At 58.8% G+C, this 13,379-nt stretch overlaps 1 protein-coding gene across 2 annotated transcripts in view; it reads right to left on the bottom strand.

Annotated features, from left to right (window-relative positions):
* KIAA0195 (KIAA0195 ortholog) overlaps window positions 1–13,379 on the bottom strand; it is a 52,653-nt gene that overhangs the window by 3,469 nt on the left and 35,805 nt on the right. For both annotated transcript variants that reach the window (XM_011945148.1, XM_011945069.1), the window contains 22 exons: window positions 11,068–11,187; window positions 10,633–10,760; window positions 10,211–10,347; window positions 8,495–8,697; window positions 7,725–7,876; window positions 7,268–7,370; window positions 6,971–7,057; window positions 6,274–6,390; window positions 5,866–5,922; window positions 5,471–5,575; window positions 5,169–5,321; window positions 4,725–4,934; window positions 3,838–4,153; window positions 3,536–3,709; window positions 3,038–3,140; window positions 2,715–2,932; window positions 1,792–1,973; window positions 1,565–1,703; window positions 1,191–1,306; window positions 940–1,039; window positions 509–617; window positions 113–302 (listed from right to left, as the gene is read on the bottom strand). In XM_011945148.1, coding sequence (XP_011800538.1) covers window positions 113–302; window positions 509–617; window positions 940–1,039; window positions 1,191–1,306; window positions 1,565–1,703; window positions 1,792–1,973; window positions 2,715–2,932; window positions 3,038–3,140; window positions 3,536–3,709; window positions 3,838–4,153; window positions 4,725–4,934; window positions 5,169–5,321; window positions 5,471–5,575; window positions 5,866–5,922; window positions 6,274–6,390; window positions 6,971–7,057; window positions 7,268–7,370; window positions 7,725–7,876; window positions 8,495–8,697; window positions 10,211–10,347; window positions 10,633–10,760; window positions 11,068–11,187 — 3,219 coding nt within the window. The remainder of the gene's footprint in view (window positions 1–112; window positions 303–508; window positions 618–939; window positions 1,040–1,190; window positions 1,307–1,564; window positions 1,704–1,791; window positions 1,974–2,714; window positions 2,933–3,037; window positions 3,141–3,535; window positions 3,710–3,837; window positions 4,154–4,724; window positions 4,935–5,168; window positions 5,322–5,470; window positions 5,576–5,865; window positions 5,923–6,273; window positions 6,391–6,970; window positions 7,058–7,267; window positions 7,371–7,724; window positions 7,877–8,494; window positions 8,698–10,210; window positions 10,348–10,632; window positions 10,761–11,067; window positions 11,188–13,379) is intronic.

Below are 13,379 nucleotides of genomic sequence, written 5' to 3'. Positions count from 1 at the left end.
GAGAGCCCACTCGGAGGGATGGGGCGTGAGGTCCCCCAGATAGGTCCTGTGCTGTTACTCCCACCCCGGGCGGGTCCTGCGTCTCTTCCCCTTTGCCTGCCAAAGCACCCACCTGTTCAATAAGCCGGATGATGCTGATGGTCTCCTCCTGGCGAAAGGTCAGGGAGCAGGGCAGGCTGTTGAGCTGCCCTGACAGCTGCAGGGGAGAAAGGCCATCCGAGGCCTGGGCCATGCTGGTGCTGGTGGCGTAGCCAAAGGTCTCCCAGGAGCAACGGGACGGGTACAGGGGATCCAGGGCAATGCTGCTCAGGGTGGGAGACACATACCCTTCAGCTGCATCTCCCACAGGACTGGGCACCCCAGCCTCTTCTCCCACCGTGCCCAAGTGCATCGGTCCCAGCCAGGGGAAGTTGGCCATGGTACACACCCCCAGCCCCATACAGGCCCATCTGACCCTCTGGTGTGGGAGGTAGAGGCTGGCCCGCAGGCTCCAGGGTCCCGCCCTGACCTGATGTCACTCTGGAGGAAGAGGCAGCTGTTCCGCAGGTTGGCAGAGCTGCCCAGGCAGCAGGTCACCTCCCCGTACTCCTGCATGATCTTTATCATCTCACACATGGCTGAGGACAGCATATGAGGGCACAAGAGTCAGGCAGGCAGAGCGCCATGTGGGCGCTGGGCAGAGACCCATGGGACAGGACAGCAGGAGGCAATGGGAGGTAGGCCCCTCTTTGAAACAACCCCACCCCCAGCAGCGGGATCATGTGAACACTGGCACTTCTGACTCCAACCCACAAGATTCCCCAGCTGAGCCCAGCCCAGGTTTCTTCACTCCCTGCATGGAAAACCTACATCCCTCCAGAGCCCACAGGGTGCCTGGGCCCAGGCAGAGCTCAGCCACAGGGACCAGGCTGCCCAAGTACCCGTGGCCACAGCACTCACTCTCCGGGGTGCAGTCGGTGAAGAGGGGCACTAGCAGGGGCACGTTGTCAATGTTCTGCAGGTGGGGCCGCACTTGGTGGATACCCCGGGGCAGCTTAGCCTGGAGAAAGCAGAGATGCCAGTGGCTTCAGGACGGGGATCAGCATCCCTCCATCCCTCCCCTTCGTGTGCCTGCCCACTACCTCTCTAGCTCTCCCCTGGACCGGCTACGGGACCACTACGGGAACACGGGAGACAGCCTGCTACCGCACCCGGTTGGAGTCCTCCAGGAAGCTGGGGATGTCGCTGTCCGTAGGCTGGAAGCTGATGAGGTCCGAGTGGCCCTCCTCCTCCATGAGGAGGAGCCCTTCTGCATCGTCTCGGGACACTGTGGGGACAAAAGCCTCTCCCTCACCTTGGGGCCAGCCTTCTGGGGCCCTGTCCTTGCCCTGCAGATGGCAGAGAATTTCCTGCCTCTGTGTCCACTCCTTCCTGCTGACTACTGTTTCCCACAGGGACATCACAGCCATTTCCCAAGGGAATGTATTTATCTGGAGGGCTCTTGGGAGGCTCTTCCTGGCTGTGGCTCTGAGGAGGGGAATCCTCCCGCCGCCACCCCGTCCCCACCCCACGCCTTTGCCCTTACCCTGATTCAGGTCATCGTGTAGGGAGCCTGCGTGGCTCGGGCTGGAGGGGGGGATCTCGGAGCCAGGCATGTCACCATTGGGCGTGAGGGAGATGTGGCAGTTCCAGCCCGTCTCCAGGCCCATTTTCTCTGCAAACACCTGTGAAAGGCAGATAGCCGTGAACATGTGGGTCCAAAAGCCCATGGGAGACAGAGTTAGTGGTGGCAGAGGGGATGGCTCGCCCCACCTTGCTTTTGAGCTCATCCTCCAAAGAGAAGTAGACGAAGCGGATGCAGGCGTTGACGAGCCCGTCGATGAGGCGAACGATGTCCAGCCGGGCCTGGTACTGGGAGGACACCATGCCCATGAAGATCTGGCCGCTCAGGGCCTGCATGCAGTCTTCCTTCTCCAGCACCTCCCCGATCCCTTCTTCAGGCAGGACACACAGGACACAGCCCGATCAGGACACCCAGGAACCAGCCCAGGGCCACACACACAGATGCCACACCCAAATCAAGGAGCACACAGGCCCCAGGGGACCACACACAGCCACGGATGCACACAGCCAAGACACACGAAGGAGCCGACAGACACAGGAGAAAAGACAATGAAAGGTATGCATCAGTCAGGTGGCTGAATCCGAGCTGGGAGCCATGACAGGGCATGGCTTCAGCTTCTGCCCAGCCCTGCTCCAGGGCTGGGGGACTGGCCCCACCCTCAGCAATGGCTTCAATTCACGGTCTCTTGGGTTGAAAAAACCCGGGAAGTGTGTGTGTCTGGTGGGAATGGGGTGGTGTGGTGGAGCTTCTGGGCCCCTCTGCACCGGCAGGGTGAGGGACTTGGTCTCCTGTCTGATTGTGCCAAGCCTAATGCTCTATGAATGCTGCTTGGTAACTTCCCAGGAAAGCACTCTGATACATGTTACCCACTTGAGCATCACAACCAACCAGTGAGGCAGGCCAAGTGGGCACCCGCTGATAAGGGAGGAAACTAAGGGACTCCCCATGTCACTGGATAGAGTGCCGCACTGGCACCCCAGCCTGGGGCTGCGGCCACTGCACCCTTTGCTGTGGGGGGTGCCAGCGCCCTACAGAAGCCCTCCCTGCTCCTGGGCTTCTGCAGCCCAAGGGAGCCCCAGCACCAGCCCTGCTGGACAGACGCACGAGGTACCGTCAGAGCTCCAGCTGCTGCGGCGGGCGTTCTGCTTGATGGGGATGGTGCTGGGCAGCTCGCACATGGTGAAGATGCTGCTTTGGCCAGGCACCTGTACCAGCTCGATGCACTTGCCATTGAGCTGAGAGGACAGGGCGCAGTTCATGGGCTTGTAGGCGAAGGCAGAGCAATACCCAGACAGGCAGGCTCGCTGGTAGAAGTCCAGCACTTTCTTTCTGCCAGGGAAGCAGGTGGAGGTGAGGTGAGCGGTCCTGCCTGTGAAGGGCAGGTGCCCCGGCAGCATGTCTGCTCTTGCTGCTGGCACATGCTTCCTCACCCACCTGTCAGATCCCGAGAGAGGGTAGATGTCAGCTCCGTCCCAGAAGTCTGTGCAGGCTTCTAAGACCACATCAGCGGTGCCATGGGACAGCATCTGTTCTGTGCCTGGGGGGACAGAGTTCAAACCCTGAGTGTCACTAACTAGCCCCCAGCCCTCACTCTGACCTGACAGGCAACACACTGCCGTCCTGGAAAAGGGCGCTGAGGAGCCCCTGCCAGAGGAGGAGACTCCCTGGGACTCACGATCAACAAGGGTCTGCAATGCCACTGGGCTTGGAATGCAGACACCATATTCCCATCCTTTGGACAATCCCGGCCTCTGGAGTCAACACCATCCCAGCCCTGGTCCCCAGGTCCAGCCCCTGCCACAGGGGAGCACTTGGAATCAGTCTACTTTTCATCTGCCCAGGCCTCCCTAGCAATGGGTGGAGCTGGGTAGAGCCCCCCTGCCAAGCTCTGGAGGGTCTGGCCTGATGCTGGCCGAGGTAGCCAGGGCTCACTGGTGGTGGTGTCTTTAATGAAGAGGCTGATCATGTGGCTGAGGGGAGGCCGCCGCTTGGTGACACAGGAGAGCCGCCCCAGTGATGTCTCCTTCATTGTCTCGGCACTGGGGAGGCGGTACAGCGCCAGGTGGTTCTCCTGCTTGAAGAGCTCCTTGGCCCCAGGAGTGAAGCCTGCGGGGCAGGGAACAGGAACTTAGGGCCATGCTATGCCAGGTCCATTAAGTCCCATGAGGAGTCGGTACTGGACCTCTTCTAGGAGGCAGGTCCAGCCAGCCATCCCTTGCCACAGGGGCCCATACCAATGAGGCGGGCAAGCTCGCAGAGGCCCCAGGGCACATGCACGGGCAGCACGGCACTGTGGCTCTCTTGCACGGCAATGTTGCACAGGTGGTCGGAGAATCGGCACAGGCGCTCGGTTACGCTGGCATTACACAGATTCAGCAGCACATTGAGGCCCAGGGGTTTGAGGGAGGTGAGGTGCAGCTGCCAGTTGGAGTCATCAAACTGGATGCAGGAGGGGTTCTGCTGGTCCTGGGACAGGCTCAGCATCTCCAGGTGGTAGTCACACACAAAGTCCTCTGCTTCGTAGGGGTCGCTCTCCATCCCGGGCTGGGTCTGGGGGAAACAGGGACGGGAGCCTCAGCCCGGGAGAGGGTGCCGGGAAGCCAGCACTGGCTCCGCCCACCTCCCAAGGCTGGGGAGGTCTCCTGCCCCTGAAATGCGCCCTTCCCAAGAGAGAGCTCCTGCTCACTGTCTTCCACTCCCTTCCCTCCTGAAATCTGCTTCCTGTCCTTCTTGGGCTCCTGTCTGCTTCTGGGAACTATTAATATATCTCATGACACTGGCAGGAGCCAAAAAGTGGGGTGGTCAGACCAAAGAGGACACAGTTGAGGGATGTTTTGTGGCCAGGGAATATCTCTGAGAGGGAGCCCCGGGCTGTGTGTGTTTGGAAGGTTCCAATAGGGACACCAGTGCGACCACAAGAATGGGAGGGTGGGGGAGGCTCCGCCTACTTCGCAGCAGAGACTTGGGGAGGGCCTCAGGGGCCACTGGCCTAGGCTGGAGGTGCTGGGATGGAGGGCAGAGACGCCTGCTCTTTCAGACCCTGTGGTACCAGGCTGGCCAGGGAGGCCAGGACGGCCTGTGGCTGAGGGCGTGGCTACCCCGCGCCACCTCCTCCCCTCACCTTGCTGGGCTCTTCTTCGCCACCCTCGGTGTCCCTGCTGAAGCTCACGTTGGAGCCAGATGGGTGTTTGCTGCGGCCGTGCGCTTTGTGGTGTGAGTAGGGCTCGGGGGGCTTGGGACCCTCGCCAGGCCAGTCGCCACGCTCCTGCTCGCTGGAAAGGTGCAGAGTGTTGTTCAGGGAGCCAGCCAGGAGGGCGTCTCGTTCATGGGGCTGAAGAGAATGAGGAGCACAGGCTAGGACCAGTGGCTCCCGTGGCCCGGGGAGGCAGGATGCTTCTAGGTCCCCTGGCTGCCTTGTCTTCACCTCACCTGCCCAGAAGCAGATCCTAATGGTGCTGAACCCTCCTTCACCCTCCTAAACGGCACCCTCCCTGGCCAGGCTCCAAGGCTAAATAGCCTGGCCCAGAGTCGGGCCCATGGGAGCCGGCCATACCTCCTCCTCTACCTCAGGATGGCAGAAGGAGCGGGTGGATAGGCCATCGGTGAGGTCCTCATGGCTGCTGTGAGGGGGCTCCACCTTCCCGCTGAAGAACAGTACAGTCTCTGGGCTGGGATTTGGCCATGACAGGATCCCCTGTTTGTCCACACAGCATAGGACCTGCATGGAAAGCGTTTGGGATGGGAAAGGAGCCTGGCGTTGGCCCACCCTGCCCAGGGGCCACTCAAGCAGCAGGTGGGCAGCCCAGGCGCAGCCAGAGAGCAGGGAGGGCACAACAGGCGCCTCCTCCCTGCAAGGCCCACCCTCACCGTGACGGAGCCCAGGCTGTGCAGCAGGCTGGAACTGTGGCTCAGCGTTGGCGACGTCCCCCGGAGCACCCTCAGGAAGTGGCCCCAAATGCAGCGCAGCATTTCCTGGTGAGAGAGAGGAAGTCTGCAAGGCCATTTAGGGCTCGGCCTCATTTCCCTGGAGATGGCCTCTAGGGGGAAATCCAGGGGAGCACCACGAAGTTGGGGTGGAGAGGCACTTCTCTAGGGCAGAGCGTGCACACATTATGAGAACAGGCCCAGGTTATGTCCACATGTAACGGGTGGACATGGGGCTCCAAGAGCCCGGTTGGAGGCTTTAAGGCCAAAAACAGGGGAGTCCCAGGGTTGTGGCTCTAGGGACCTGCAAGAGAAGCCATCCCGGATCAGCGTTGTACCTGAGAGGAGACAGCCTCCGTATAGCTGCTGAGAGTGTCCTCTGAGAACTTAGCCAGCTGCACGGAGAGAGGGTGAGGTCCTCAGTGAGGAAAAAGCCGCCTTCACAGAGGTCTCTCCAAGCTGGCAGAGGTGGGGCCCACACCAGCGGGGCTCCCAACCCCTTTGGTAAAGGGCCCGGGCCGTCCTGACTCCCCACCTGGTGGTAGCCAGGGTACACTCTCACCCACACCCAGGGCCTGGCCTAGGGGCCCTCCTGGAATGGAGAGGGCCCGAGGCCTGGAGAGCTGCCCAGGCTGACCAACACGCTGAGCCCAAAGTGGGGCTGGACTTCTGCCCCTGTCCTCTGGCACCGCCAACTCCCTCTTTTTGTTCCTGTCACTTCCCCCAGACGCCTTGGAAGAACCTACCAGGGAGCTGGGTGAGGCCTTGCTCATCTGGGCCAGGACACGGGCCTCTCCGCAAGCGGTTGCCAGAACCCAGAGGACTGGAAAGAGCAGGGGGAGGATGGGCAGGATGCCATTCACCTGGGAAGGAACGGACCACACAGACGGCTCTTGAGCTCTGGGCCTGGGGAGGAGGGAAGGGAAGGGCTGCCCTGGCCCCACGGCCATTCCCTGGGCAGGAAGGGCCAGCTCTCTCATGGGCAGGAATGGAAAAAAGGGAAAGAGGTGTTCTTTTTTTTTTTTCTGAGACGGAGTCTCGCTCTGTCGCCAGGCTGGAGTGCAGTGGCGTGATCTTGGCTCACTGCAACCTTCGCCTCTCGGGTTCAAGTGATTCTCCTACCTCAGCCACCTGAGTGGCTGGGACTACAGGCGCGCACTACCATGCCCAGCTAATTTTTATATTTTTAATAGAGACAGGGTTTCACCAGGTTGGCCAGGATGGTCTTGATCTCTTGACCTCATGATCTGCCCGCCTCGGCCTCCCCAAGTGCTGGGATCACAGGCGTGAGTCCCCGTGCTTGGCTGGAAAGAGGTGTTCTTAAGCTGAAGCTTAAGGGGACCTCTGGGCTGCAGAGAGGGAGGGGACAGCCAGGATACTAGGAGAAGAGCCAGCCCTGTGGGTCAGAGGGAAGCATGACAGAGAGGACAGGGCGGTCCTTGCCTGGAGCTGCAGGAGGGTGTACTGCCAGGAAGTGACCCCCGGGGCACTGAAGATGAAGCGCAGGGCATTGGTGATGAGGAAGCCGGCCTGTTGGGAACAGCAGAGGCATAGCCTTGACCCCGTCCCTCTAGAGCATCACAGGCACTGCTGTTTTCCTTCCTTTGCTACTCCACAGGCTGGCTCGCTCTGCGACCCTCTGCATTCACTCCTGCTCACGTGAGTGGCCCAGAGACTCCCCCGCCACGTCCAGCCCTCTCCTCTGCCCCGTGCAGCCCCGCACAGCCCTGCTGCACGCACCAGGACCACAGGCACAGCATAGTGTAGCATCACCGACTGCACTGTGAACCGCTCATTGTCCAGGGCAGTGACTGGTCGGGACAGGGCCATGTCCAGGCACCACCTGCAGAAAGAAGTGACTGTCAGTGTCACTTGGCAAAGAGGCCAGAAACCTACAGCTTGGGAGGATTCTAGGCTTCTCTGCCAGATGCCGCTTCTTCAAGCACCGCGAGTCCTGCAGTTCCATGCTCTGCCCCGGCCCTAGCCCATGTTCATCTCCAGAGCTGTTCCCACAGCGTAGAGATTGGGAGAGGGCACCACCCAGTCTAAGAATTCTCACAAGATGCTAAAGACAGGAGCCTAAGGAGATGCCTGCCCTCAAAAGAACCTCGAGATGAATGGGACCCCTTCCTTGTCATCTCATCCCCCTCTTCACGGAAGGCACCAGGGACAGCAGGAGGCGGGGCGGCACCCCTACCTGATGTTGTCAATCACAGGGGTCTCAAGGACACGGAAAAGCCGGTGCTGCTGGGGGCTCTGTGGCCCTCTCTCCACTTCTCCCCGGGGTGAGGGTGGAGGGGAGAAGGGGGGGAAGAGGTCTCCCGGCTCCAGGACAATGTGCTCATCATCCTGCAGGCAGCAAGTGGGAGAGTGGGGGCAACGAGAGGGTCCTATCAGAGGCCACTCTTCCTGGACAATTCAGCTAAGTACAGACATTCCCTGGGGTTAGGCGCCATCAGCCCAGAGTCCACTGGGGCAGGGCCTGTGGGACTAGACTCTTAGCGAGAATAAAGAACAGCATAGGGGGCTGGACGTGGTGACTCACACCTGTAATCCCAGCACTTTGGGAGGCTGAGGCAGGTGGATCACCTGAGGTCAGGAGTTCGAGACCAGCCTGGCCAACTTGACGAAACCCTGTCTCTACCAAAAAATACAAAAAGGTGTGGTGGCACATGCCTGTGATCCCAGCTACTAAGGAGGCTGAGGTGGGAGAATCACTTGAACCCAGGAGGCAGAGGCTTCAGTGAGCTAAGATTGTGCCCCTGTACTCCAGCCTGGGCGACAGGGTGAGACCCTGTCTCAAAAAAAAAAAAAAAAAAAGCAGGGTGGAGGAAGATGTCCCAGAGCCTCTGCCAAAAAGCCAGTGAGCTGGCCAGGAAGCTTCAGGATGAAGTCTGAGGAGCCTCCCATTATTGCCTGTGGATGCTCCCACCGCATTTCTAGGGGAGAAGGAAAGCCTCAAGCTACCTTGATCCCCCTCAGAGAAGCAAACGATTCCTGGCCAGGCCTCAAAGCTATGATGTCCCCTTCGACCAGCAGGCTGACTGGCAGGTTGACCAGGTGTCCGTCTCTGTAGGCCCAGTGCAGGGACCAGGATGGTGCAAAGGGCATGTGGAGGTCTGGATACATGGCACTGGGCCACTGGATCTCCCTGCCATCCCTGAGGGCATCTGAGGGGAATGGAAAGAGGGAAACAACCCTTTCGGCCACGGCCCTGCACCCCAGTCAGATACAGCAGCACCTCCGGAGCACTGTGCCCACTTCCTCTCCCAGGAGGTCCATGGCAAACCCCTCCACTCGTTCCAACACTTCCCTGCTTTCAAGGACGCCTCCCTTGTAAAGCCCTACCTGGCCACTCCAGCCCCAGAGCCTCTACCTCCTCTCAACACCTGGAGCTGTCATTCTTTGTACCCCCATCCCATTCAGATACACTTCACAAACATTGCGGAGGGTCTGTGAGGGGTGCAAGGTGGAGACAACAACATGGCTCCTCAAGGAGCCTCAACCCAGTGGGGCACATGAGACATATGGACAGATAACTCCAAACAAGGCAGACACGGCTAAGCATTAACAAAGATCCCTGTGCTGCAGGAGTCCAGAAGAGGGAGCAAACCGATTTGCTGGGGCAATCAGAGATGTCTTCCTGGAAGAGGAATTACTGGGGATGGGCCTGGAAGAATGAGTGAGATTTTGTCAGCTGGAGATGAGTGAGGGAGAAGCTCACCAGCAGAGAACAGTGGAGAGAGGCACAGAGGCAGAGGCTGATACACAGCGGGCCTAGGACTGGTGAGTAGTTTTAATGTAAGAATGAGGAGGAAGAGAAGAGGCTGGAGAGGAAGGTGGGCCTGTGTTGGAAGCTCTGGGAGGCCACGTGTGTCTCTGGGATGGCTTCCATAAGCAAGAGGCAGCCACTGATGCTCCTGGGCAGGAGACGAAGCTCTAGAAAGCAGGGCCCGTCTTTTGCCATCAGCATTGCACTCCCAGTGCCTGGCACATGGTTGCAATTAACCATCTCAGAATGAAAGGACAGACTCTCACTTGGCATGTAAATGTCCACTACCCAGGTCTGTTGGAGAAAGTCTCATGAGCGGGTGCTGCTTCTCCCACAGCACCTGCCCTGGACATGCCCCTGGACAGCAGGAGCCACCGTCCCTCAAAAGAGCCTCAACAACCCTCAATCCGCAGCCAAGCTGCATAAACACCACCTGAATGAAAAGCCAAGTAGAAATCCAAGCAACTCTCTTCCCTTTTGGAACTGGGCTGCTCCATCTCAGGCTCCCAGCCCCCTACCCCACCGCAATTCCTGCAGGTATCTCTGCCCACCTCCCCATGTCTCCCAGCACAGGACACCACACAAGATGGACTTGAACGAGAAAACTTCAACCATCCTCCTGCCATGTGAGAGGTCTTCCCTGGTAGTTTCCCAACATGAGCCAGCCCGCAGGCCCACCTGCCACCGTTGGCCTTCCTGCCTGCCCAGCCTCTGCCTGGGCACCCACCACCATCCCACAGCTCTCACTGCCCTGCTCAAAAGAGGGTGGGCATCCTTCTAACTCCCTAGATGACAACAGCCCCTGCAAGGCCACAGGCAACCCGTCTGTGCTGGGGTGCAGGAGGGGAGCCCTCAGGGCTTTGATATGTCCGGTCCTCTTTTCCCACCAATATTCCTGCCCTTGACCTCACCTTGGATTTGGTCAATGATCCCTCGCAGCCTCCGCTCTACCTCCCGACGCTTCAGCCGGTCTTGCCGCCCGATGAGCACAAGGTTGAGAAGCAGCAACAGGAACAAGGCCGAGGCGTTCACCAGCCCTACCCCACGGCTGGCAGGAGGAAAGAGGGGCACCCACAGGGAGTGAGGGCTTGCCCACCCAGCAGCCCCTGGGCCACAGCTCCCTCCCACCCCAGTCCCTGGTGGAAAGTGTCCCGTTCTGGTGCCCTGACACCAGCTACGCCTCTGACCCCAGTCAAAGGACTGAGGAGGTTCCCTTACATACCAGGAGCAGCTTGGGGGTGACAGCCCCCCTTGGAGCCCTGGCCGTCCCAGGTGTTGCAGCAGGACGGACAGGACAGCTGGAAAGGTTGGGGAGCAGCCTCTGGGTGCATACCTCCCGGCCGGCTGGCCCCCACAGCAGCCCAGCAGCAGCAGCACAGCCAGTAGCATGAGTGAGGCCCCCGGCCAGTGGAAGCAGGAGCAGCGGTTACTGTGGTGGAGGAAGCTGCTTCTCCACACCTCCTGGGAAGGGACAGGGAGGGGACAATGTCCCACTCCAATCTGGCCGCCTCCCCCAGCACCCTCCCCAGCCCTCATGACCGCCTTGGTCCCCTCCCTTTGACCTTGGCTGGCCTCCATCCTGTTGGGCTCCTGCAGCAAGCAGGCTCAGGAGCCACTCTGAGGGGAACCCTGGCTTCTTTCTGACATTTCATGAGGCCTCAGTTGGGTCACACCATCCAGGGTGACAGTGCATCAGAGTCCTGAGAAGGGGCCTCCCACTTCCCTGCCATCTCAGCCGGGCCCTGGTGGTCCCGAGAAAAAGCTTCACCTTCCAGGTCAGACACTTCTTCCGCTCCCTGAGATGTCCTTCCAGCACTGCCTCCAGCTGCTCCTTCAGGACGCTGAGGGCCTTCCGCGTGGACAGGCCCAGGGCCGAGGGAGGCTCGCCCTACAGGCAAGCAGGAGGCGTTGGGCGTCACTGCCAGGCCGAGGCTGTGCAAGGCACGCGGGCCCCAACCCTCCCCTTCCCTGGCCCTTCATCCTTCCCCTCCTCTGGGATCCTCACATCTCTTCCCCTACCAGCTCTGGCCCCTCAAGGTGTGACCATGTCCATCTCCACTAAATTACAAACTGTTCAAGTGCACAGCCTCCTACCCTACTCTTTACAGCCAACTTAAAAAACAAAACAACTTTTTCGTTTATTCCATGTTCCCCAACTCACTTTCCCCACTGCTACCAGCGAGCTCCCTGCCCACCCAGCCTGTGCTCACCACTGATCCCCCAATTTATTGCAAGGGGGCCAGCCTTTGATTGTACGGACAATTTTATTTTTTTTTAGATGGAGTCTTGCTTAGTCTCCTAGGCTGGAGTGCAGTGGCGTGATCTTGGCTCACTACAACCTCTGCCTCCTGGGTTCCAGTGATTCTCCCGCCTCAGCCTCCCGAGTAGCTGGGATTACAGGCGCACATCACCACGCCTGGCTAATTTTCTGTATTTTTAGCGGAGACGAGGTTTCGTCTTGTTGGTCAGGCTGGTCTTGAACTCCTGACCTCAAGTGATCTGCCCGCCTTGGCCTCCCAAAGTGCTGGGATTGCTGGTGTAAGCCACCATGCCTGGCCTAAAATATATCTGTTTTTATTTATTTATTTATTTATTTTTTTTTTGAGACGGAGTCTCGCTCTGTCGCCGGGGCTGGAGTGCAGTGGCGGGATCTCAGCTTACTGCAAGCTCCGCCTCCCGGGTTCCTGCCATTCTCCTGCCTCAGCCTCCGGAGTAGCTGGGACTACAGGCGCCCACCACCTCGCCCGGCTAGATTTTTGTATTTTTTAGTAGAGACGGGGTTTCACCGTGTTAGCCAGGATGGTCTCGATCTCCTGACCTCGTGATCCGCCTGTCTCGGCCTCCCAAAGCGCTGGGATTACAGGCTTGAGCCACCGCGCCCGGCAATATATCTGTTTTTAAATGGAGAGAGGGAAACTAACATAGAGATGCTCTCTTTTGGCCCGGCGTGGTGGCTCATGCCAGTAATCCCAGCACTTTGGGAGGAGGATCACTTGGGCCCAGGAGGTCAAGGTTGTAGCGAGCTGTGATTGTGCCACTGCACTTCAGCCTAAATGACAAAATGAGACCCTATCTCAAAAAACAACAAAAAAAGAGATGCTAGCATTTCATTGTTCCTAGGAAAGACATGAAGGAAAAAATCTTCAAACTCTGTGAGTGACGGAGGGAGGGAAGAAGGGGGCAGGGAAGGAAAAAACCCACCATCTTCTGTAACTACCATTTCATGAAAGAGAGGATATTGTAACACTAAAATATTAGAAAAGAAGGTAGCTATTCTCAGGGCAGGACTGTGCAGAGGCACACTCCCATCTCACCAAGGATGAGTGGGACACGGTGTGGATGGGGTAGACCCCGACGACGCAGGGACCAACCCCATCATCTTAGACGACCTTGTGGCCCAGCCTCTCCCTGTCAGGACTCCCCCATGCCTGGCTTCTCTCCTGTTTTCTCCTTTGACTGTTCTTCCCCATCCATCTACCCCACAGGCCACCTAGGACACGTTACCAACCTCTGTAGGTTTCCAGAGCAACCTCATCCACAGTCATGGATCACGTGCCGCCAACAAGCCTACAACTCCTATTTTACTTCAAGTCTGACCACTACCCTGAATGTGGATCCGTCTGCTTAATGGGCCTATAGCTGCTTCACAGGGACCTAGGAGTCAATATGTCCAAAAACCTGAACTCGGGCCAAACATGGTGGCTCATGCCTATAATCCCAGCACTTTGGGAGACTGAGACAGGTGGATCACTTGAGGTCAGGCGTTTGAGACCAGCCTGGCCAGTCCAACATGGTGAAACCCCGTCTCTACTAAAAACACAAAAATTAGCTAGGCATGGTGGCGCACGCCTGTAATCCCAGCTGCTTGGGTGGCTGAGGCATGAGAATCACTTGAACCCAGGAGGCAGAGGTTGCAGTGAGCCACGATCACACCACTGCACTCCAGCCTGGGTGACGGGGCCAGACTCTGTCTCAAAAAAAAAAAAAAAAGGCCAGGCGCGGTGGCTCAAGCCTGTAATCCCAGCACTTTGGGAGGCCGAGACGGGTGGATCACGAGGTCAGGAGATCGAGACCATCCTG

The sequence above is a fragment of the Colobus angolensis genome, unplaced genomic scaffold, assembly GCF_000951035.1.
Source record: "Colobus angolensis palliatus isolate OR3802 unplaced genomic scaffold, Cang.pa_1.0 Scaffold1, whole genome shotgun sequence".
Classification (NCBI taxonomy): Eukaryota; Metazoa; Chordata; class Mammalia; order Primates; family Cercopithecidae; genus Colobus; species Colobus angolensis.
This window is presented reverse-complemented; position numbering and strand designations above follow the sequence as displayed.